This window comes from Mustelus asterias, chromosome 14, assembly GCF_964213995.1.
Source record: "Mustelus asterias chromosome 14, sMusAst1.hap1.1, whole genome shotgun sequence".
NCBI lineage: Eukaryota > Metazoa > Chordata > Chondrichthyes > Carcharhiniformes > Triakidae > Mustelus > Mustelus asterias.
In genome coordinates, this window is record NC_135814.1 from 884,254 (window position 1) to 910,928 (window position 26,675).

The 26,675-nt window shown below is 48.5% G+C and overlaps 1 protein-coding gene across 1 annotated transcript in view; it reads left to right on the forward strand.

Annotated features, from left to right (window-relative positions):
* LOC144504014 (unconventional myosin-X-like) overlaps window positions 1-26,675 on the forward strand; it is a 219,264-nt gene that overhangs the window by 57,190 nt on the left and 135,399 nt on the right. Inside the window, 4 exon segments of the mRNA XM_078229165.1 lie at window positions 3,969-4,053; window positions 5,614-5,717; window positions 13,641-13,770; window positions 14,365-14,483. Coding sequence (XP_078085291.1) covers window positions 3,969-4,053; window positions 5,614-5,717; window positions 13,641-13,770; window positions 14,365-14,483 — 438 coding nt within the window.

Below are 26,675 nucleotides of genomic sequence, written 5' to 3' on the forward strand. Positions count from 1 at the left end.
TTGAGCGTCTTTCTGGATCATTCCAAAGGAGCCATTAAGAATCCACCACATCGCTATTGGTCTGGAGACACATGTAGACCAGACCAGGTAAGGATGGCAGATTTCCTTCCTTAAAGGACATCAGCGAACGAATAATAATTACAATTTCATGATTACAGATACTGAGACTAGCTTTTTATTGAATTGAAATTAAATTTCCTGATCAATTCCGTACACTGAGTTCTCGGTTACTGGAATAAGCACCTACTCTGGCGTACACCCAAAATCACCCATCACTCCAGCAGACACCCAAAATCACCAATCACTCTAGCTTGCACCCAAAATCAACCATCACCCTATCATACACCCAAAGTCACCCATCACTCTGGCATTCACCCAAAATCACCGTTCACTCTCGCATACACCCGAAATCACCCATCATTCTCGAGAACACCCGAAATCACCCATCACTCTGGCATTCACCCAAAATCAGGAGGTAACTAAGTGTGTTGATGAAGGTCGGGCAGTTGATGTCATATACATGAATTTTAGTAAGGCGTTTGATAAGGTCCCCCATGGTCGGCTTATGATGAAAGTAAGGAGGTGTGGGATAGAGGGAAAGTTGGCCGATTGGATAGGTAACTGGCTATCTGATCGAAGACAGAGGGTGGTGGTGGATGGAAAATTTTTGGACTGGAGGCAGGTTGCTAGCGGAGTGCCACAGGGATCAGTGCTTGGTCCTCTGCTCTTTGTGATTTTTATTAATGACTTAGAGGAGGGGGCTGAAGGGTGGATCAGTAAATTTGCTGATGACACCAAGATTGGTGGAGTAGTGGATGAAGTGGAGGGCTGTTGTAGGCTGCAAAGAGACATAGATAGGATGCAGAGCTGGGCTGAAAAATGGCAAATGGAGTTTAACCCTGATAAATGTGAGGTGATTCATTTTGGTAGGACAAATTTAAATGTGGATTACAGGGTCAAGGGTAGGGTTCTGAAGACTGTGGAGGAACAGAGAGATCTTGGGGTTCATATCCATAGATCTCTAAAGGTTGCCACTCAAGTGGATAGAGCTGTGAAGAAGGCCTATAGTGTGTTAGCTTTTATTAACGGGGGATTGGAGTTTAAGAGCCGTGGGGTTATGCTGCAACTGTACAGGACCTTGGTGAGACCACATTTGGAATATTGTGTGCAGTTCTGGTCACCTCACTATAAGAAGGATGTGGAAGCATTGGAGAGAGTGCAGAGGAGATTTACCAGGATGCTGCCTGGTTTGGAGGGTAGGTCTTATGAGGAAAGGTTGAGGGAGCTAAGGCTGTTCTCTCTGGAGCGGAGGAGGCTGAGGGGAGACTTAATAGAGGTTTATAAAATGATGAAGGGGATAGATAGAGTGAAGGTTCAAAGACTATTTCCTTGGGTGGATGGAGCTATTACAAGGGGGTATAACTATAGGGTTCATGGTGGGACATATAGGAAGGATATCAGAGGTAGGTTCTTTACGCAGAGAGTGGTTGGGGTGTGGAATGGACTGCCTGCAGTGATAGTGGAGTCAGACACTTTAGGAACATTTAAGCGGTTATTGGATAGGCACATGGAGCACACCAGGATGATAGGGAGTGGGATAGCTTGATCTTGGTTTCAGATAAAGCTCGGCACAACATTGTGGGCCGAAGGGCCTGTTCTGTGCTGTAATGTTCTATGTTCTATCACCCATCACTCTAGCGTACACCAACATTCAATCCCTCCACTACCAACGCTCAGTATCAGCCGTGTGTACCATCCACAAGATGCTCTGCAAGGCTCCTTAGCACCTTCCAACCACAACCTCTACATAGAACATAGAACATGACAGCGCAGTACAGGCCCTTCGGCCCTCGATGTTGCGCCGACCAGTGAAACCAATCTAAAGCCCCTCTAATCTACACTATTCCAATATCATCCATATGTTTATCCAATAACCATTTAAATGCCCTTAATGTTGGCGAGTCTACTACTGCTGCAGGCAGGACATTCCACGCCCTTACTACTCTCTGAGTAAAGAACCTACCTCTAACATCTGTCCTATATCTCTCACCCCTCAATTTAAAGCCATGTCCCCTCATGCTAGCCATCACCATCCGAGGAAAAAGGCTCTCACTATCCACCCTATCTAATCCTCTGATCATCTTGTATGCCTCTATTAAGTCACCTCTTAACCTTCTTCTCTCTAACGGAAACAACCTCAAGTCCCTCAGCCTTTCCTCATAAGACCATCCCACCATACCAGGCAACATCCTGGTAAATCTCCTCTGCACCCTTTTCAATGCCTCCACATCCTTCCTATAATGCGACGACCAGAACTGTACGCAATACTCCCAAGTGCAGCCGCACCAGAGTTTTGTACAGTTGCAACATGACCTCCTGGCTCCGAAACTCAATCCCTCTACCAATAAAAGCTAACACTCCGTACGCCTTCTTAACAACCCTATCAACCTGGGTGCCAACTTTCAGGGATCTATGCACATGGACTCCGAGATCTCTCTGCTCATCCACACTGCCAAGTATCTTACCATTAGCCCAGTACTCTGTAATCCTGTTACTCCTTCCAAAGTGAATCACCTCACACTTTTCCGCATTAAACTCCATTTGCCACCTCTCAGCCCAGCTCTGCAGCTTATCTATGTCCCTCTGTAACCTGAAACAACCTTCCGCACTGTCCACAACTCCACCAACTTTAGTGTCATCTGCAAATTTACTGACCCATCCTTCCACGCCCTCATCCAGGTCATTTATAAAAATGACAAACAGCAGTGGCCCCGAAACAGATCCTTGCAGTACACCACTAGTAACTGAACTCCAGGATGAATATTTCCCATCAACCACCGCCCTCTGTCTTCTTACAGCTAGCCAGTTCCTGATCCAAACCGCGAAATCACCCTCAATCCCATGTGTCCGTATTTTTTGCAATAGCTTACCATGGGGAACCTTATCAAACGCTTTACTGAAATCCATATACACCACATCAACCGCTTTACCCTCATCCACCTCTTTGGTCACCTTCTCAAAGAACTCAATAAGGTTTGTGAGGCACGACCTACCCTTCACAAAACCATGTTGACTATCCCCAATCAAATTATTCCTTTCTGGATGATTATAAATCCTGTCTCTTATAATCCTTTCCAAAACTTTGCCCACAACAGAAGTAAGGCTACAACTTAGAAGGACAAGGGTAGCAGATACCTGGGAAAGCCATCATCTGGAGGTTCCCCTCCAAGTCACTCACCATCCTGACTTGGAAATATATCACCGCTCCTTCATTGTCACTGGGTCAAAATCCTGGAACTCCCTCCCTAACAGCACTGTGGATGTACCTACACTACATGGGACTGCAGCAATTCAAGAAGGTAGCTCACCACCACCATCTTGAGGGCAATTATGGATGGGCAATAAATGGACTTTCATACTGCACACATTGTAGCCCAGGCCTGGATGGGACAGGACCGTTACTGCTCTGTCAGTGGATGGAAGGAAACCTCTATCTGATGGTTGAAAGCGGATTTTCCTTTTTGTATTATTGTTGATTTCCTGCATTTACTTATTATCTTATGACCCTTGACCTTACGCTGACCATCTGGTGCCCCCTTGGACTCTTGAGACCCCTCACCTTCCAGTGTTGACCTATGCTGTTCTGCTCTGACCCATAATGCTGCAGTGACTCATTGACCTCTCACCCTACACTGAGCCGGCAGTAATCCCTCGTGCCCCAGTGACCCCACATGTCTCGTGACTCTTGTCTAGCTTGGCCTGTGGTGATGTTTGATGACCATTACCCTATAGTGTGTCTTGCTTTGTGATGGCTTGCTGTGTAGGGAGCCCCAGTGACCCTTGCCCTGTGATAAGTCCTTCCATGTGACTTCTCACCTCCATGTCACAATTCCCTAAGGATAGTTCTGTGGCGTGGGGGAGGGGGATTCTTTTCCCACTGGCAATAATCACTGTGATGTTTATTCCAGAATCGGGTGGTCAGACAGAATCCAGCAGAGAGGAACTTTCACATTTTCTATGCACTGTTGGCTGGAGCAGACACAGAGCAGAAAGGTGAGGGAGTAATTCAACTTATCAACCTTCACCATCCTGACCTTTACCCCGGGGTCACCATCCTGACTTCCACCCCGGAGTCATCATCCTGACCTCTGCCCCGAGTTCACCATCCTGACCTCTGCCCCGGGGTCACCATCCTGACCTCCCCTCGGGGGTCACCATCCTGACCTCTGCCCCGAGTTCACCATCCTGACCTCCACCCCGGAGTCACCATCCTGACCTCTGCCCCGGGGTCACCATCCTGACCTCCCCTCGGGGGTCACCATCCTGACCTCCACCCCGGAGTCACCATCCTGACCTCTGCCCCGGGGTCACCATCCTGACCTCCCCTCGGGGGTCACCATCCTGACCTCTGCCCCGAGTTCACCATCCTGACCTCTGCCCCGGGGTCACCATCCTAACCTCCGCCCCGGGGTCACCATCCTGACCTCCCCTCGGGGGTCACCATCCTGACCTCTGCCCCGGGGTCACCATCCTGACCTCTGCCCCGGGGTCACCATCCTTACCTATCCCCAGGTTCACCATGCTGACCTTTACCCTGGGGTCACCATCCTGACCTCCACCTGGGGTCACCATCCTGACCTCCACCTGGAGTCACCATCCTGACCTCTGCCCCGGGATCACTATCGTGACTTCCACCCCAGGATCACCATCCTAACCTTTACCCTGGGGTCACCATCCTGACCTCCCCCCAGGGTCACCGTCCTGACCTCCCCCTGGGGTCACCATCCTGACCTTCACCCCGGAGTCACCATCCTGACCTTTACCCTGGGGTCACCATCCTGACCTATACCCTGGGGTCACCATCATGACCTTTACCCTGGGGTCACCATCCTGACCTTTAGCCCGGGGTCACCATCTTGACCTTTAGCCCGGGGTCTTCCTCATCCACACTCCAATCCCACGTTCACCACATCATTCTCACTCCACACACAATGGAAGAGAATGGAGGGGTGGGGAGGGTGAGGATATGGGGAGAGGGTGTGGGGAGGGATGTGGGAGGGGAGATGGGAAGAGGGTGGGGATATGGGGAAAGGGTGGGGATATGGGTAGAGGGTGGGGATATGGGGAGAGGGTGGGATTATGGGGAGAGGGTGGGATTATGGGGAGAGGGTGGGGATATGGGGAGAGGGTGGGGATATGGGGAGAGGGTGGGGATATGGGGAGAGGGTGGGATTATGGGGAGAGGGTGGGGATATGGGCAGTGAGTGGGATTATGGGGAGGGATGTGGTTGGGGATGATTTGGGGAGGAGGCAGTGAGTGGGATTCAGGATGGGCTGGCTAGATGGATACAGAATTGGCTTTGTTCAGTAAGGAGAGGGATTGGATGGGATGGGGTGGGGTGAGGAGAAAGGGTGCAGAGGGCTGAGGGGAGGGATGGGGAGGGATGAGAATGGGATCGGGAGGGAGCTTGGTATGGGGGAGGGCATGGGGATAAGGGGAAAGTGTGGGAAGGAGGTGGTGATTGAGAAGGGGACCAGTCATTGTGTTGTTGGAGCCAGGAATGAGTCTCTCCGATGCTGATCCATGTCTCTATCCCTTCACTCTTTGACTAGAGGCCTTACACCTGTCAGGAGCAGAATCCTATCATTACCTGGGGCAGTCGGGCTGTATGAGAGATGAGAATCTGGATGACAAACTGGTGTTTGAGAAAGTGATGGTGAGTTGAATTGTGTGAGGTATCACTGGGCAGGAGGCTATCCACAGACAAGAGTGATGGAGTGTACAAGAGTTTGAGGGTCAGGACTGGCAGTGGAGGCAGGGACAGATGGGGAATTTGGAGTTGGGGGGGGTTTAGGGTTATGCTTCTAGCACTGACCCTTTGTGGATGGTGGGGGGAGAATGGGGATATGATCTGGCCCAAGGGGAAGGGTCATGGGATTCTGGCCCCTGGCGAGAGGCGATGGCCTGTGTGGGGGAGTCATAGCCAATAGGAAAGGGGATATATCACCTGGGGTGGAGTTGTAGCCTATGGGGAGGGTTCCTGGACCCATGGGAAGGGATCCTGACCAATGGGGAGAGGCTGTAGCCATGGGGAGATATCCTGTTCCATGGGGAGGGGGGTCCTGGGGAGGGGTTGTAGCCCATGCGAAGGGGTCCTGTCCCATGGGGAGATGTCCTGGCCCAGGGGGAGGGGCTGTAGCCCAAGGAGAGGGGCTCCGAGGGGAAATGTTTGCTAGAGCGGTTGGGAAGGGTTTAAACTAATATGCCAGGGGATGGGAACCTATGTAAGGAGTCTGAGAAGCAGGGAGCAAGGACAAAATGTGGGGAGAACATTCCAACTACATCAAAAATCAAGAAAAAAGTTAAAAGGAAGGAGAACTCAGGAGATATTATTAATGGAAGTGTTAGAATTCAAAAAGAAGGTACAAAAACTAGCATAAGCGCACTTTATCTGAATGCTCGTTGCATTCGAAACAAGGTAAATGATCTGACGGCACAAATCATTGCGAACGAGTATGATTTAGTGGCCATTACAGAGACATGGGTGCAGGATGGTCACGACTGGGAGTTAAATATCCAGGGGTATCAAACTGTTCGGAGGGACCGACAGGAAGGTAAGGGAGGTGGTGTAGCTCTGATATTTAAGGATGATCACAGTAAGAAGTTTAACAACACCAGGTTAAAGTCCAACAGGTTTATTTGGGAGCAAATGCCACTAGTTTTCGGAGCGCTGCCCCTTCGTCAGATGGAGTGGAGAAATGCTCACAAACAGAGCACAGAGACACAAACTCAATTTACAGAATAATGATTGGAATGCAGTCTTTACAGATAATCAAGTCTTAAAGGTACAAACAATGTGAATGGAGGGAGCATTAAGCACAGGTTAAAGAGATACATATTGTCACCAGACAGGACAGCCAGTGAGATTCTGCAAGTCTAGACAAGCTGTGGGGGTTACAGATAGTGTGACATGAACCCAAGATCCCGGTTGAGGCCGTCCTCGTGTGTGCGGAACTTGGCAATCAGTTTGTGCTCAGTGACTCTGCGCTGTCGTGTGTCGTGAAGGCCGCCTTGGAGAACGCTTACGCGAAGATCAGAGGCCGAATGGGATTGGGGGTGATCTAGGAAATTGGATCAGGAATTGGCTAGCGGATAGGAAACAGAGGGTGGTGGTTGATAGTAAATATTCATCATGGAGTGCGGTTACAAGTGGTGTACCTCAGGGATCTGTTTTGGGGCCACTGCTGTTTGTAATATTTATTAATGATCTGGATGAGGGTATAGTTGGGTGGATTAGCAAATTTGCTGATGACACCAAAGTCGGTGGTGTGGTAGACAGTGAGGAAGGGTGTCGTAGTTTGCAGGAAGACTTAGACAGGTTGCAAAGTTGGGCCGAGAGGTGGCGGATGGAGTTTAATGCGGAGAAGTGTGAGGTAATTCACTTTGGTAGGAATAACAGATGTGTTGAGTATAGGGCTAACGGGAGGACTTTGAATAGTGTGGAGGAGCAGAGGGATCTAGGTGTATGTGTGCATAGATCCCTGAAAGTTGGGAATCAAGTAGATAGGGTTGTTAAGAAGGCATATGGTGTCTTGGCGTTTATTGGTAGGGGGATTGAATTTAGGAGTCGTAGCGTTATGTTGCAACTGTACACAACTCTGGTGCGGCCGCACTTGGAGTACTGTGTGCAGTTCTGGTCCCCACATTACAGGAAGGATGTGGAGGCTTTGGAGAGGGTGCAGAGGAGGTTTACCAGGATGTTGCCTGGTATGGAGGGGAGATCCTATGAGGAGAGGCTGAGGGATTTGGGATTGTTTTCGCTGGAAAGGCGGCGGCTAAGAGGGGATCTTATTGAAACATATAAGATGATTAGAGGTTTAGATAGGGTGGATAGTGATAGCCTTTTTCCTCTGATGGAGAAATCCAGCACGAGGGGGCATGGCTTTAAATTGAGGGGGGGTAGTTATAGAACCGATGTCAGGGGTAGGTTCTTTACCCAGAGGGTGGTGAGGGATTGGAATGCCCTGCCAGCATCAGTAGTAAATGCGCCTAGTTTGGGGGCGTTTAAGAGATCCGTAGATAGGTTCATGGACGAAAAGAAATTGGTTTAGGTTGGAGGGTCACAGTTTTTTTTTAACTGGTCGGTGCAACATCGTGGGCCGAAGGGCCTGTTCTGCGCTGTAATGTTCTATGTTCTATGTTCTATGAATGCCCGTGACCGCTGAAGTGCTCCCCAACAGGAAGAGAACAGTCTTGCCTGGTGATTGTCGAGCGGTGTTCATTCATCCGTTGTCGCAGCGTCTGCATGGTTTCCCCAATGTACCATGCCTCGGGACATCCTTTCCTGCAGCGTATCAGGTAGACAACGTTGGCCGAGTTGCAAGAGTATGTACCGTGTACCTGGTGGATGGTGTTCTCACGTGAGATGATGGCATCTGTGTCGATGATCCGGCACGTCTTGCAGAGGTTGCTGTGGCAGGGTTGTGTGGTGTCGTGGTCACTTCCTTTGGACTCATGGTGAGCAATCACTGAAACAACTATATGATGATATCAACAAGTTCCATCCCACCATCAGACTCACCATCTCCGGAATTGGTTGCATTCTTGGACACACGCATCTCCATTAAGGACGGTCACCTCAACACCCATCTATACCACAAGCCCACGGATAACCTCACGATGCTCCACTTCTCCAGCTTCCACCCTAAACACGTTAAAGAAGCCATCCCCTACGGACAAGCCCTCCGTATACACAGGATCTGCTCGGATGAGGAGGATCGCAACAGACACCTCCAGACGCTGAAAGATGCCCTCATAAGAACAGGATATGGCGCTCGACTCATCGATCGACAGTTCCGACACGCCACAGCGAAAAACCGCACTGACCTCCTCAGAAGACAAACACGGGACACGGTGGACAGAGTACCCTTCGTTGTCCAGTACTTCCCCGGAGCGGAGGAGCTACGGCATCTCCTCCGGAGCCTTCAACATGTCATTGATGAAGACGAACATCTCGCCAAGGCCATCCCCACACCCCCACTTCTTGCCTTCAAACAACCACGCAACCTCAAACAGACCATTGTCCGCAGCAAACTACCCAGCCTTCAGGAGAACAGTGACCACGACACCACACAACCCTGCCACAGCAACCTCTGCAAGACGTGCCGGATCATCGACACAGATATCATCATCTCACGTGAGAACACCATCTACCAGGTACACGGTACCTACTCTTGCAACTCGGCCAACGTTGTCTACCTGATACGCTGCAAGAAAGGATGTCCTGAGGCATGGTACATTGGGGAAACCATGCAGACGCTACGACAATGGATGAATGAACACCGCTCGACAATCACCAGGCAAGACTGTTCTCTTCCTGTTGGGGAGCACTTCAGCGGTCGCGGGCATTCGGCTCTGATCTTCAGGTAAGCGTTCTCCAAGGCGGCCTTCACGACACACACGACAGCGCAGAGTCGCTGAGCAGAGACTGATAGCCAAGTTCCGCACACATGAGGACGGCCTCAACGGGGATATTGGGTTCATGTCACACTATCTGTAACCCCCACAGCTTGTCTAGACTTGCAGAATCTCACTGGCTGTCCTGTCTGGAGACAATACACATCTCTTTAACCTGTGTTTAATGCTCCCTCCATTCACATTGTTTATACCTTTAAGACTTGATTATCTGTAAAGATTGCATTCCAATTATTATTCTGTAAATTGAGTTTGTGTCTCTGTGCCCTGTTTGTGAGCATTTCTCCACTCACCTGACAAAGGGACAGCCTGTTCCGAAAGCTAGTGGCATTTGTTCCCAAATAAACCTGTTGGACTTTAACCTGGTGTTGTTTAACTTCTTACTGTGTTTACCCCAGTCCAACGCCGGCATCTCCACATCATTTAAGGATGATATCAGGGCAGTAGTGAGAGATGATATAGGTTCTATGGAAAAAAAGGTTGAATCCATTTGGGTGGAAATTAGAAATAGTAAGGAGAAAAAGTCACTGATAGGCGTAGTCTATCGGCCACCAAATAATGACATCATGGTGGGGCGAGAAGTAAACAAAGAAATAACTGATGCATGTAAAAACGGTACAGCAATTATCATGGGGGATTCTAATCTACATATCAATTGGTCAAACCAGGTCGGTCAAGGCAGCCTTGAGGAGGAGTTCATAGAATGTGTCCGCGTTAGCTTCCTTGAACAGTATGTAATGGAACCTACGAGGGAGCAAGTTATCCTAGACCTGGTCCTGTGTAATGAGACAGGAATAATTAATGATCTTGCAGTTAGGGATCCTCTTGGAAGAAGAATTTAAAATACAGATGGAGCGTGAGAAGGTAAAATCCAATACCAGTGTCGTGTGCTTAAACAAAGGAGACTATAAAGGGATGAGGGAGGAGTTGGCTAAGGTAGACTGGGAGCAAAAACTTTATGGTGGGACAATTGAGGAACAGTGCAGGATTTTCAAAGCGATCTTTCACAGAGCTCAGCAAAAGTATATACCAGTGATAAGGAAGGACTGTAGAAAAAGAGATAATCAGCAATGGATACCGAAGGAAATAAAGGAGGGTATCAAATTGAAAGAAAATGCATACAAAGTGGCAAAGATTAGTGGGGACCTAGAGGATTGGGAAATCTTTAAAGGTCAGCAGAAAGCCACGAAAAAAGCTTCAAAGAAAGGTAAGATGGATTATGAGAGTAAGCTAGCTCAGAATATAAAAACAGATAGCAAAAGTTTCTACAAATATGTAAAATGAAAAAGAGTGGCGAAAGTAAACATTGGTCCTTTAGAGGGTGAGAAGGGGGATGTAATAACTGGAAATGAGGAAATGGCCGAGGCATTGAACAGGTATTTTGTGTCGGTCTTCACAGTGGAAGACACAAACATGTCAAAAATTGATGACAGGAAGGCTATGGCAGGTGAGAACCTAGAAACTATCATTATCACGAAAGAGGTAGTGTTGGGCAAGTTAATGGGGCTAAAGGTAGACAAGTCTCCTGGTCCTGATGGAATGCATCCCAGGGCACTAAAAGAGAAGGGAAAAATAGCAAATGCACGAGTGGTAATTTACCAAAATTTGCTGGACTCTGGGGTGGTTCCCGCAGATTGGAAAACAACAAATGTGATGCCACTGTTTAAAAAAGGAGGTAGACAAAAGGCAGGTAACTATAGGTCGGTTAGCTTAACTTCTATACCAGGGAAAATGCTTGAATCTATCATCAAGGAAGAAATAGCGAGACATCTGGATATAAATTGTCCCATTGGTAAGACGCAGCATGGGTTCATGAAGGGCAGGTCATGTTTGACTAATTTGGTGGAATTCTTTGAGAACATTACATGTGTAGTGGACAATGGGGAACCTGTGGATGTGGTGTATCTGGATTTCCAGAAGGCATTTGACAAGGTGCCGCACCAAAGACTGCTACATAAGATAAAGGTGCACAGTGTTACGGGTAATGTATTAGCATGGATAGAGGATTTGTTAACTAACAGAAAGCAAAGAGTGGGGGTAAATGGGTGTTTTTCTGGTTGGCGATCAGTGACTAGTGATGTGCCTCAGGGATCAGTGTTGGGACCGCAATTGTTTACGATTTACATAGATGATTTGGAGTTGGGGACCAAGTGTAGTGTGTCAAAATTCGCAGATGACACTAAGATGGGTGGAAGAGCAAAGTGTGCAGAGGACGCTGAAAGTCTGCAAAGGGATATAGATAGTCTAAGTGATGGAGTACAATGTTGGTAAACGTGAGGTCATCCATTTTGGTAGGAATAACAGCAAAATGGACTATTATTTAAATGGTAAAAAATTGCAGCATGCTGCTGTGCAGAGGGACCTGGGTGTCCTTGTGCAGGAATCTCAAGGAGTTGGTTTGCAGATGCAGCAGGTAATTAAGAAGGCAAATGGAATTTTGTCCTTCATTGCTAGAGGGATGGAGTTTAAAAACAGCGAGGTTATGTTGCAGCTGTATAAGGTGCTGGTGAGGCCACACCTGGAGTACTGTGTACAGTTTTGGTCTCCTTACTTGAGAAAGGATATACTGGCACTGGAGGGGGTGCAGAGAAGATTCACTAGATTGATTCCAGAGTTGAGAGGGTTGGCTTATGAGTAGAGACTGAGTAGACTGGGGCTATACTCATTGGAATTCAGAAGAATGAGGGGAGATCTTATAGAAACATGCAAGATTATGAAGGGAATGGATAAGATAGAAGCAGGGAAGTTGTTTCCACTGGCGGGTGAAACTAGAACTAGGGGGCATGACCTCAAAATAAGGGGAAGCAGATTTAGGACTGAGTTAGAGCAAAGAACAAAGAACAGTACAGCACAAGAAACAGGCCCTTCGGCCCTCCAAGCCTGTGCCGCTCATTGGTCCAACTAGACCATTCGTTGGTATCCCTCCATTCCCAGACTGCTCATGTGACTATCCAGGTAAGTCTTAAACGATGTCAGCGTGCCTGCCTCCACCACCCTACTTGGCAGCGCATTCCAGGCCCCCACCACTCTCTGTGTAAAAAACATCCCTCTGATATCTGAGTTATACTTCGCCCCTCTCACCTTGAGCCCGTGACCCCTCGTGATCGTCACCTCCGACCTGGGAAAAAGCTTCCCACTGTTCACCCTATCTATACCCTTCATAATTTTGGACACCTCTATTAGGTCTCCCCTCATTCTCCGTCTTTCCAGGGAGAACAAGCCCAGTTTACCCAATCTTTCCTCATAGCTAAGACCCTCCATACCAGGCAACATCCTGGTAAACCTTCTCTGCACTCTCTCTAAAGCCTCCACATCCTTCTGGTAGTGCGGCGACCAGAACTGGATGCAGTACTCCAAATGTGGCCTAACAAGCGTTCTACACAGCTGCATCATCAGACTCCAGCTTTTATACTCTATACCCCGTCCTATAAAGGCAAGCATACCATATGCCTTCTTCACCACCTTCTCCACCTGTGCTGCCACCTTCAAGGATTTGTGGACTTGCACACCTAGGTCCCTCTGTGTTTCTAGACTCTTGATGGCTCTGCCATTTATTGTATAACTCCCTCCTACATTATTTCTTCCAAAATGCATCACTTCGCATTTATCTGGATTAAATTCTATCTGTCATTTCTCCGCCCAATTTTCCAGCCTATCTATATCCTGCTGTATTGTCCGACAATGTTCATCGCTATCCGCAAGTCCAGCCATCTTCGTGTCATCCGCAAACTTGCTGATTACACCAGTTACACCTTCTTCCAAATCATTTATATATATCACAAATAGCAGAGGTCCCAGTACAGAGCCCTGCGGAACACCACTGGTCACAGACCTCCAGCCGGAGTTGAGGAAGAACTTCTTCACACAAAGGGTTGTGAATCTGTGGAATTCCCTGCCCAGTGAAGCAGTTGAGGCTACCTCATTGAATGTTTTTAAGGCAAGGATATATAAATTTTTGGACAGTAAAGGAATTAAGGGTTATGGTGAGCAGGCGGGTTAAGTGGAGCTGAGTCCACAAAAAGATCAGCCATGATCTTATTGAATGGCGGGGCAGGCTCGAGGGGCCAGATGGCCTACTCCTGCTCCTAGTTCTTATGTGCTTATGAATGTGGTGGACAGTATCCAGTGTGAGGTGAATGATTTGTGAATGTTTCCCTCTCCCCAGGACGCTCTCTTGGTCATGGAGTTTGACAGCGAGGAAATCCACGATGTTTTCAAGTTGCTGTCCGGAGTGTTACAGCTTGGAAACATCGAGTTCATCACAGCTGGGGGCGCTCAGATATCCACCAAAGAAGGTACGTGGGGTCAGGGGTCAGGAATGTTCAGTATCCCTGGAAGCTGAGGCAGGGCCAGGTACAGGAACATCTTTCTGCTCAGTAATGTGGACCAAGCAGTAACTCTCTCTTCCTCTCTCCCTCTGTCACTCTCCCCCCATTCTTGCTCTCTCTCTTTCTCCCCCCCTCCCCCCCACCCTCTCCGTTCTCTCTCTCTCTCTCCTCTCCCCCCTTCTCTCCCCCCTTCCCCCCACCCTTCCCATTCTCTCTCTCTCTCCTTCTCCCCCTCTCTCTCTCTCTCCCCCTCACCCTCCCCGTTCTGTTTCTCTCTCCTTCTCCCCCCCACTCTCCTCGTTCTCTCTCTCTCTCCCCCCCAACCCTCCCCGTTCTCTCTCTCTCTCTCATTCTCCCCCCTCTTTCTCTCTTCCCCCCACCCTCCCCGTTCTCTCTCTCTCTCTCTCTCCCACCCTCCCCGTTCTCTCCCCCACTCTCTCTCTCTCTTCCCCCCACCCTCCCCGTTCTCTCTCTCTCTCTCTCTCCCACCCTCCCTGTTCTCTCCCCCACTCTCTCTCTCTCTTCCCCCCACCCTCCCTGTTCTCTCCTGTTCGTTCACAGTGCTCAGCAATGTCAGTGAGTTGTTGGGTTTAGATTCCTTCCAACTCGCGGAGCTTCTAACGCAGCGTTCCATCATCCTGAGGGGAGAGGAGATCAGCACCCCACTCACCACCGAGCAGGTAGGTCCAAAGCATTGCTCGCCTCACTCACTGCCCCTCACCCACTGCCCCTCACCCACTGCCCCATACTCCCCACTGCCCCTCACCTCCACTGCCCCTCACTCCCCATTGCCCCCCCCCCACTGCCCCACCCCCACTGTCCCTCCCCCACTGCCCCTCCCCCACTGCCCCTCACCCCCCACTGCCCCTCACCACCGACTGCCCCACACCCCCAACTGCCCCTCACCCACTGCCCCTCCGCAACTGCCCCTCACCCTCTGCCTCTCACCCTCTGTCTCTCATCCTCTGCCCCTCACTCTCTGCCCCTGACCCACCCCCTGTCCCTCACCCCCACTACCCCTCACCCACCCATTGCGCCTCATTCACCCACTGCTCCTCACCCAGTGCCCCTCACCCACCCACTGTCTCTCACCCATCCACTGCCTCTCACCCACTCACTGCCTCTCACCCACCCGGTGCCCCTCATCCACTGCCCCTCACCCACACTTCTCTCACCCTCTTCCCCTCACCCACACTGCCCCTCTCACCCACTGCCCCTCTCACCCACTGCCCCTCCCCCATCTCTCCTCACCCCCACTTCCCTCACTGTGCCTCATTCCCTCCTTCACACCCACACCCCCTCCATTCCTCACCACTCTTCACGCCCTCCTCACTCCCTCATCCTTTCCATCACCCCCCATTGCCCCTCAATCCCATTACTCAATCCCATTGGATAAAGGACTGGTGCAAGAGGGAGGGTTTTAAATTCATAGATAACTGGGAAGTCTTCAAGTCAGGATGGCAACTGTACAGAAAGGATGGGTTACACCTTAACTGGAAGGGAGCAAATATCCTGGCTGGGAGTTTTGCTAGAGTGTTTCGGCAAGATTTAAACTAGTGTGGCAGGGGGGTGGGGAACAAAACAGGAGGTCAGTAAGTACTGAGGCTGAGGTTGAGCTGGGGGCCAGGGCAAGGCTAGCTAAGAAGAGGAGCACTCTGGAGGAGGAGGACCTGAGTGAGCCTGGAGGTCTGGAGTGCATCTGCTTCAATGCGAGGAGTGTAACGGGTAAGACAGACGAACTTAGGGCCTTAATGCTTACGTGGAATTGGGATGTGGTTGCGGTGACGGAAACTTGGTTAAAAGAAGGACAGGACTGGCAGCTGAATATTCCGGGGTATAAGTGTTTTAGGCGAGACAGAGGAGGGGCTAAAAAAGGTGGGAGGGTAGCGATATTAGTTACGGAGCATATTACTGTGGTGCAGAGGGTAGACAACTTAGAGGGGTCATGTACTGAGTCGCTGTGGGTGGAACTCAGAAACAGGAAGGGTGCAGTCACTATGCTGGGGGTGTACTACAGACCACCCAACAGCCCACGGGAAGTGGAGGAAAGGATATGTCAGGAGATTCTGGATAGGTGCAGAAAAAATAGGGTTGTTGCAGTGGGGGACTTTAATTTCCCTGGTATAGACTGGAAAGTGCTTCGAGCTGGGGTTCCGGACGGGGAGGAATTTGTAAAATGCATACTGGAAGGTTCTTTGGAACAGTATGTAGATAGCCCGACTAGAGAGGGGGCTATACTGGACCTAGTTCTGGGAAATGAGCCCGGTCAGGTCGTCAAAGTTTCGGTAGGGGAACATGTGGCAAATAGTGACCACAACTCTGTTAACTTTAGGATAGTAATGGACAAGGATGAGTGCTGTCCTACGGGCAGGGTGCTAAATTGGGGGAAGGCTAACTATAGCCGGATTAGGCAGGAATTGGTGGACGTTGATTGGGAGAGGATGTTCGAGGGTAAGTCCACGTCTGGCATATGGGAGTCTTTTAAGGAACTATTGATAAGGCTGCAGGATAGGCATGTGCCTGTAAAAAGGAAAGATAGGAAAGGTAGGATTCGAGAGCCGTGGATAACCAGGGAAATTAAGGATCTGATTAAAATGAAAAGGGAGGCGTACGTTAAGTCCAGGCAACTGAAAACAGATGGAGCTCTGGAGGAATACAGAGAGAGTAGGAAAGAACTCAAACGGGGAGTTAGAACGGCAAAAAGAGGTCACGAGATGTTCTTGGCAGGCAGGATTAAGGAGAATCCTAAGGCATTCTATTCATACATTAGGAACAAAAGAGTTGTCAGGGAGAAAATCGGACCTCTCAGGGACAAAGGAGGGGAATTATGCTTCGAACTCAAGGGAATAGGGGAGATCCTAAATGAGTACTTTGCATCGGTATTCATGAAGGAGAGGGACATGTTAACCGGGGAGTGTCTCGGAGGGAGGTGTTGACCCGTTAGAGAAAATCTCCATTCCAAGGGAGGAAGTGTTAGGTTTTTTAGGGAACATTAAAACTGACAAAGCCCCAGGGCCTGATGGCATCTATCCTCGACTGCTCAGGGAGATGAGAGATGAAATTGCTGTGCCTCTGACGGAAATCTTTGTCGCTTCTTTGGACACGGGTGAGGTCCCTGAGGATTGGAGGATAGCGAATGTGGTCCCGTTGTTTAAGAAGGGTAGCAGGGATAACCCGGATAATTATAGGCCGGTGAGCTTGACGTCCGTGGTAGGGAAGTTGTTGGAGAAGATTCTTAGAGACAGGATGTATGTGCATTTAGAACGGAACAATCTCATTAGTGACAGACATCATGGTTTTGTAAGAGGGAGGTCGTGCCTTACAAATTTGGTGGAGTTTTTTGAGGAAGTGACAAAAACGGTTGACGAAGGAAGGGCCGTGGATGTCGTCGATATGGATTTCAGTAAGGCATTTGACAAAGTCCCACATGGCAGGTTGGTTAAGAAGGTTAAGGCTCATGGGATACAAGGAGAAGTGGCTAGATGGGTGGAGAACTGGCTTGGCCATAGGAGACAGAGGGTAGCGGTCGAAGGGTCTTTTTCCGACTGGAGGTCTGTGACCAGTGGTGTTCTGCAGGGCTCTGTACTGGGACCTCTGCTATTTGTGATATATATAAATGATTTGGAAGAAGGTGGGAAGCTTTTTCCCAGATCGGAAGTGATGATCACGAGGGGTCACGGGCTCAAGGTGAGAGGGGCGAAGTATAACTCAGATATTAGAGGGATGTTTTTTACACAGAGGGTGGTGGGGGCCTGGAATGCGCTGCCAAGTAGGGTGGTGGAGGCAGGCACGCTGACATCGTTTAAGACTTACCTGGATAGTCACATGAGCAGCCTGGGAATGGAGGGATACAAACGATTGGTCTAGTTGGACCAAGGAGCGGCACAGGCTTGGAGGGCCGAAGGGCCTGTTTCTTGTGCTGTACTGTTCTTTGTTCTTTGTACTCACCCATATTGGCACCATCACTGCCCATCCATCCTTCACCATCTGTAAGCTCACTTGAAGAGGAACCTTTTGTCATTCATTCATGTGATGTGGCCCAGCGACAGTGAAGGACCGGCTATATATTCCCGAGTCAGGATGGTGAGTGCCATGGGGGGAATCTCCAAGTGTTGGTGTTCCCAGATATTTGTTGCCTGTGTCCCTCTAGGTGGTAGAGGTCATGGAAGGTTCTGTAACTAAAACAATTACAATCCCAAAAGGAAAACTCACTGAGAAAACTATTAGAATGAAAAGCGGACATGTTCCCAGGCCCTGCTGGATTTCATCTTAAGATCATAACCACACTGGCTGCTGGGATAACAGATACATCGATTGTAATTTTCCAAAACGTCCCAGATTGGAAAATAGTGAAAAAGACTTCGAATAGAATCATTGAATCCCACGGTGCAGAGAGAGGCCATTCAGCCCATCAAGCCTGCATCAGGGCATAAGTTTAAGGTGAGAGGGGAGAGATACAAAAGGGTCCAGAGGGGCAATTCTTTCACACACAGAGGGTGGTGAGTGTCTGGAACAAGCTGCCAGAGGTAGTAGTAGAGGCGGGTACAATTTTGTCTTTTAAAAAGCATTTAGACAGTTATATGGGTAAGATGGGTATAGAGGGATATGGGCCAAATGTGGGCAATTGGGACTAGCTTGGGGCAAATGGGATCAAAGGTCATGGGGAGAAAGCAGGATTAGGCTATTGAGTTGGATGATCAACCATGATTGTGATGAATGGGGAGCAGGCTCGAAGGGCCGAATGGCCCCCTCCTGCTCCTATCTTCTATGTTTCAATGTTTCTATTTCTGATCGGGTATTGGATACAGATTCAATCACAGCTTTTAAAAGGGAATTGGCTAAATAATTGAAGGAGAGAGAAGTTCCAGGATACAGGGAAAGACATGGGACTAACTTGATTGTTTCTTGATAAAGCTGGAACAGTTCTGATGGGCCGAGTGGCCACTTGTGATTCCATGATAATGCTGTTTCTCAGCTCATGCTCAGTATGAGATTCTCAGTTTAATTCTGTTTAATATTCTGTTCTCTGCCCAAAACATGTTTTGAATTTCTGTGGTTTTGCTATTTCCTGTCATTATTCAGTTGGTTTAAACATTTTTGTGCTGTAATGTCTGTGACAAATGAACTGACATACTTGTGATAAGCATTTGGCTTATTGTAAATCCGATTGTTTTTTTCCCCCATATTTTGTGATGATAACCAGTGATTAGTTAACCTGACTGATCGGTTTAACCAGATGACATCACCAGCAGGTGTCAGTGTCTGATCAGGTTCTCTGAGCTGCTCACTCACATCTCATACAAACTGCGAGGGCATTGAGTCACTGACAGCCACAGCCTCTTTGTGAACAAAGGGAGCTTTCATAGACTGATACAGTACTGAAGGAGGCTATTCAGCCCATCGAGCCTGTGCCTTCCTTTTGGAATATTTTATAAGTTGGGAATATTGTGGAGTGTAACTCATCTCCCGACTCCTGCACATCATCTACAAGACTGATGTCAGCTGCTCTGGCCAATTGAGGATGCTTTTCTGTACTTCCCCTTTTTTCTCACTGTTCGATTGATCCTCACAGGATTTTTAAAAAATTAAGATAAGGATGAAAGTGCCAATTCAGTGTACGCACTTAATATTTTCCAAGCTTTCTTCTATTCATTCATGGGACATGGGTGTTGCTGACTGACCAACATTTATTACCCATTCCTAGTTGCCCTTGGAGGGCAGTTGAGAATCAACCACATTGCTGTGGCTCTGGAGTCACATGTAGGCCAGACCAGGATAAGGACGGCAGATTTCCTTCCCTAAAGGACATTAGTGAATCAGATGGATTTTTCCGACAAACAACAATGGTTTCATGGTCATCAGTAGATTCCTAATTCCAGGTGCAAGCTAATTGTGAAGAACTCAGTCTCTGGTTTTCCATGGGAATCACTGATTGACCTCCCTGTGGGGTTTGTTGGGTATGAGTTCCCCTGGTAACAGGCAGTGGCCTGTCCAGCTGGAATTCATTACCTGAGCCTTTTATGAGGCAGGCCCAGGACTGGGCCTGCTGAATGTTAGTCCTAGGCAGGGACTAGTGTGTGTGCACCAGGATAGTGGTTGTACTTTGCATTCTGTAATAAACTATCTGGTCGGGCTTCCTGAGTTATTCCATTGGCGACAAGGAACAAGAAAGGTTTTGGACAGCCTTGCTTTTCAGTGAACCCAGTAAGACAGTGACGGGGAGATATTGGAAATGCTGACGTTTGGGAAGCTGGAAACTTCTGATGCAGATGTGGAGGATTGGCCCCAGAATGCAGCAAGAATGCATATTTCTTCCAGGCAAACGGGATAGAACTGGATGACTGGCAAAATGCCATCCCTCCTGACCGCTTGTGGGGCCCCGACTTTCAGCATCATAAAAAGTGTAGCCTACTCGGCAGCCCCGGATTCAAAATCTTTCGACGCACTGATAGATTTGGTATCGGACCACTATGACCTTAAACTGTCTGTTATAGAACATCGATAGACCATAGAACAGTACAGCACAGAGCAGGCCCTTCGGCCCACGATGTTGTGCCGAGCTTTATCTGAAACCAAGATCAAGCTATCCCACTCCCTATCATCCTGGTGTGCTCCATGTGCCTATCCAATAACCGCTTAAATGTTCCTAAAGTGTCTGACTCCACTATCACTGCAGGCAGTCCATTCCACACCCCAACCACTCTCTGCGTAAAGAACCTACCTCTGATATCCTTCCTATATCTCCCACCATGAACCTTATAGTTATGCCCCCTTGTAATAGCTCCATCCACCCGAGGAAATAGTCTTTGAACGTTCACTCTATCTATCCCCTTCATCATTTTATAAACCCCTATTAAGTCTCCCCTCAACCTCCTCCACTCCAGAGAGAACAGCCCTAGCTCCCTCAACCTTTCCTCATAAGACCTACCCTCCAAACCAGGCAGCATCCTGGTAAATCTCCTTTGCACTCTTTTCAGCGCTTCCACATCCTTCTTATAATGAGGTGACCAGAACTGCACACAATATTCCAAATGTGGTCTCACCAAGGTCCTGTACAGTTGCAGCATAACCCCACGGCTCTTAAACTCCAACCCCCTGTTAATAAAAGCTAACACACAATAGGCCTTCTTCAAAGCTCTATCCACTTGAGTGGCACCCTTTAGAGATCTGTGGATATGGACCCCAAGATCTCTCTGTTCCTCCACAGTCTCAGAACCCTACCTTTGACCCTGTAATCCACATTTAAATTAGTCCTACCAAAATGAATCACCTCACAGTTATTAGGGTTAAATTTCATCTGCCATTTTTCAGCCCAGCTTTGCATCCTATCTATGTCTCTTTGCAGCCTACAGCAGCCCTCCACCTCATCCACTACTCCACCAATCTTGGTGTCATCAGCAAATTTACTGATCCACCCTTCAGCTCCCTCCTCTAAGTCCTTAATAAAAATCACAAAGAGCAGAGGACCAAGCACTGATCCCGGTGGCACTCCGCTAGCAACCTGCCTCCAGTCCAAAAATTTTCCATCCACCATCACCCTCTGTCTTCGATCAGATAGCCAGTTACCTATCCAATCGGCCAACTTTCCCTCTATCCCACACCTCCTTACTTTCATCATAAGCCGACCATGGGGGACCTTATCAAACGCCTTACTAAAATCCATGTATATGACATCATAGAACATAGAACATAGAACATAGAACATTACAGCGCACAACAGGCCCTTCGGCCCACGATGTTGCACCGACCAGTTAAAAAAAAAAACTGTGACCCTCCAACCTAAACCAATTTCTTTTCGTCCATGAACCTATCAACTGCCCTACCTTCATCAACACACTTAGTTACCTCCTCAAAAGATTCAATCAAATTTGTGAGGCACGACTTGCCCTTCACGAATCCGTGCTGACTATCCCGGATTAATCCGCATCTTTCTAAATGGTCGTAAATCCCATCCCTTCGGACCTTTTCCATCAACCTACCAACCACCGAAGTAAGACTAACCGGTCTATAATTACCAGGGTCATTTCTATTCCCTTTCTTAAACAGAGGAACAACATTCCCCATTCTCCAGTCCTCTGGCACTATCCCCGTGGACAGTGAGGACCCAAAGATCAAAGCCAAAGGCTCTGCAATCTCATCCCTTGCCTCCCAAAGAATCCTAGGATATATTTCATCAGGCCCAGGGGACTTATCGACCTTCAGTTTATTCAAAACTGCTAGTACATTCTCCCTTCGGACATCTACTTCCTCCAGCCTATTAGCCTGTAACTCCTTCTCTTCCTCAAAAACATGGCCCCTCTCCTTGGTGAACACTGAAGAAAAGTATTCATTCATCACCTCGCCTATCTCTACTGACTCCATACACAAGTTCCCACTACTGTCCTTGACTGGCCCTAACCTCACCCTGGTCATTCTTTTATTCCTCACATAAGAGTAAAAAGCCTTGGGGTTTTCCTTGATCTGACCCGCCAAGGACATCTCATGCCCCCTCCTAACTCTCCTAAGCCCTTTTTTCAGCTGATTCCTTGCTAACTTGTAACCCTCAATCGAGCCATCTGAACCTTGTTTCCTCATCCCTATATAAGCTTCCCTCTTCCTTTTTACAAGACATTCCACCTCTTTTGTGAACCATGGTTCCCTCACTCGGCCATTTCCTCCCTGCCTGACAGGGACATACCTATCAAGGACACACAGTATTTGTTCCTTGAAAAAGTTCCACTTTTCATTAGTGCCTTTCCATGACAGTTTCTGTTCCCAACTTATGCCCCCTAATTCTTGCCTAATCGCATCATAATTACCTCTCCCCCAATTATAAACCTTGCCCTGCCGTACGGTCCTATCGCTCTCCATTGCGATAACAAAAGACACCGAATTGTGGTCACTATCTCCAAAGTGCTCTCCCACAACCAAATCTATCACTTGGCCCGGTTCATTTCCCAGTACCAAATCCAATGTGGCCCCACCTCTTGTCGGCCTATCCACATATTGTGTCAGGAAACTTTCCTGCACAAAAACTGCCCCATCTGAACTATTCGACCTACAAAGGTTCCAATCAATATTTGGAAAGTTAAAGTCCCCCATGACAACTACCCTGTGACCCCCACACATATCCATAATCTGCTTAGCAATTTCTTCCTCCACATCTCTATTACTATTTGGGGGCCTATAGTAAACTCCTAACAACGTGACCGCTCCTTTCCTATTTCTAACTTCAGCCCATATTACCTCAGTGTGCAGATCCCCCTCGAAGTGCCTTTCCGCAGCCGTTAAACTATCCTTGATTAACAATGCTACTCCTCCACCTCTTTTACCAGCTTCCCTACACTTAGTGAAACATCTATACCCCGGAATGTCCAACAACCATTCCTGTCCTTGTTCTACCCATGTCTCCGTAATGGCCACAACATCGTAGTCCCAAGTACCAATCCACGCCCCAAGTTCATCTACCTTGTTCCGGATGCTCCTTGCATTGAAGTAGACACACTTCAACCCACCTTCCTGTCTACTGGTACCCACCCTTGACCCTGATACCTTCCCCAATACCTCACTACCCTCAACACTGACTTGCGGACTACGACTCCTTTTCCCACCCCCCTGACAAATTAATTTAAACCCCCCTGAAGAGCCGTAGCAAATTTCACTCGCAGGATATTGGTGCCCCTCTGGTTTAGGTGCTCCCCGTCCTGTTTGTACAGGTCCCACCTTCCCCAGAATGTGTTCCAATTATTCACGTATCTGAAACCCTCCCTCCTGCACCATCCTTGCAACCACATGTTTAACTACACTCTCTCCCTGTTCCTTAACTCGCTATCACGTGGCACCGGTAACGTACCAGAGATGACCACATGTTTTGTCTTGGCTCTCAGCTTCCAGCCCAGCTCCCTAAATTCCTGTTTCCTATATTGCAAGACTACAGGTTTAACAAGGCAACTAGACTCCCTGGGGAACCAGTCACTGAATTCTTGATGAGAGTGTGGGAATTGTCAGAACACTGAGTCCGGGTCAACACTTCCGGAATTGTTAAGGGATCGTTTGGTATGTGGAATTAATAATATTGTGAGCCAGAGGAAGACACTAACTGAACCAACTCTGGACTTCAAGAAAGCCATAGAACTGATCCTTTCCCATGAAAACATGGAGAAAGGGGCGCAGGAGCCTCTGGGGTTCATGGATGGTGCTGTTTTCAGTCTTGAGTGACCCCCATGCCACAGAACCAAGTCCCCAACGGGTAACGCTCCCATTGGCTGCCCAGAAAGGGCAATTGGAGTCGGAGGCGGCAAGATTCCAGAACTAGCCGGGAAGTCTCTCCACAGTGAGGAGCCAGCACATCCCAACTGCGCTTGTACCCATCGGATCCACTCCAGGTAAGGCTACCAAAACAGGCCAAATGCATACCACCCAGGCTGTAGGGCAAAGCCGCCTCAGGACACGGCTTTACAAATAAACCAGCCCGAGAATGAGGAAATGATGCAGCTGAATTGTATCGCTACACAGAGCAAATCCAGATTAACCTCTGGTGAATGGCCAGCCCCGAGACAAGGAGGTAGACACAGGAGCCGCTGTATCTATTATTGGGGAGCAAACGTTTTGGTAACTCTGATTGGGAATCTTGCCTTTAAGCCAGTGGGACACTCAGGCTCGATTGGCCACTTACACTGGGGAGCCCCTCTGTTATGTTGGGACCACCGTAAACCCAGCTACACACTGGCAACAGACAGTCTGACTCCCCTGAAAGTGGTGCAAGGACCAGGGTCCAGCCTTCGGGAAAGGAACTGTCTACAGAAAATCTGCCTGGATTGGTGACAGATCTTTAAAATGGGTACAGGCAATTTATACAAAGTCATTAGGAAATATCCCAAGAAGGCCTTGGGAAGATTAGAAACGCTAGGACCATGATCTACGTGGACCCAGAGGCCTGACCTAAATACTTCAAGGCACAACTGGTCCCCTATATCCCACGTGCCAAAGTAGAGGCCAAATTGGAATGTCTAGAGGAACTTTGCATTGTATGCCCAATGCAATTTGCTGAATGGGCCACGCCAGTAGTCCCAGTTTTAAAACCTGACAATTCAGTCCGTCAGGTGGGGATTATAAGTTGACAATCTGAGACAGATACCCTACGCCACACATTGAAGACTTGTATGCAGAGCTGGCTGCGGGGGGGGTGACATATTTTCCAAATTAGACATGAGCCACGCCCTCCTATAATTGGTGCCTGAGGTGTCATCCAAGTATGTCACCATAAATACTCACAAAGGACTGTTTGCCTTTTGGGGTGTCTTCGGCTTGCTCTATTTTTCATAGAGTGATGGAGAACATCTTTCATGGGATGCCCAGAGTCTATCTGGATGATGTTTTAATCTCAGCAGCAGAGGAACATTTGGAGAATTTGGAGGAGGTCTTATGACTTTTTTCTGATGCTGGCATCTGATTAAAAAGGGAAAAATGTGTGTTCCTGGTCAATGAGGTAACTTACCTCAGGTGCAGAGCTGACAAGGATGGATTATCCCCTGTCAAAGAGAAGGTAAAGGCCACAAAAAGGGCTCCGATTGCAAAGACAAAACGGAGTTGAAGTCTTTTCTAGGCCTGATAAATTACTACGGGACATTCATACCGAACTTGGACCTCGTTGGCACCCCTCCAAGTACTGTTAAAAAGAATCAGAAATGGTTGTGGCAAATGCCACAAGCCAAAGCTTTGCAAACACCAAACGATAATTGTTATCAACAAATATACTAGCCCATTACGACTCCCTGAGACCACTCACTGCAAAATCTCCCCCTATGGAATAGGAGCAGTATTGTCGCACCGTTGGGATGATGGGACAGAATGCCCAATCGCGTATGCATCATGAACCCTGGCGGATGCAGAGGGGAAGTATGCCCAGATTGAAAAAGAAGGTTTGGCCATGGTGTTCGTGGTGAAAAAGTTCCACCAAAATGTCTACATTCGGCATTTCACCATAGTAACCGATCACAAACCTGTGTTGGGCTTCTTCAAGGAAGACAAGATGATTCCTCCAATTGCATCAGCCTGATCCAACGCTGGGCATTACTATTAGGTGCCTATGAATATACCTTAGAATGTCTTAGGGAGACACATAGCCATCGCAGATGCCTTGAGCCGCCTGCAACTACCTACCAGCCTATCGTCTTCTCCGAAGAGGGATGAAGTCGTCATAACTCAGAACTTCATGGGCATTCTGCTTGTATCTTCCAAACAAATCCAGACATGGACTCAAAAGGACCCTATGTTGGCAAAAACAACATCATGTCGTCCTTAGTCGTGGACCAAATGGGTGTCCTACGGAGGATTTGAAACCTTATCTCTCTAAATATCAGCAGTTGAGTATAGAAGATGGCACAGAGTCCGGCCCTGTAGCTCAGAAGGGTAGGGAAAGGAGGGGGAAGGCAGTAGTAATGGGGGACTCTATAGTGAGGGGGTCGGACAGGCGATTCTGTGGACGCAGACAAGAAACTCGGATGGTAGTTTGCCTCCCTGGTGCCAGGATCCGGGATGTTTCTGATCACGTCCAAAATATCCTGAAGTGGGAGGGAGAAGAGCCAGAGGTCGTGGTACATATTAGTACCAATGACATAGGTCGGAAAAGGGAATAGGTCCTAAAAGGAGAATATAGGGAGTTGGGAAGGGAGTTGAGAAGAAGGACCGCAAAGGTAGTAATCTCGGGATTACTGCCTGTGCCACCCGGCAGTGAGAGTAGGAATGGAATGAGGTGGAGGATAAATGCGTGGCTGAGGGTTTGGAGCAGGGGGCAGGGATTCAGGTTCCTGGATCATTGGGACCTCTTTTGGGGCAGGTGCAACCTGTACAATAAGGACGGGTTGCACTTGAATCCCAGGGGGACCAATATC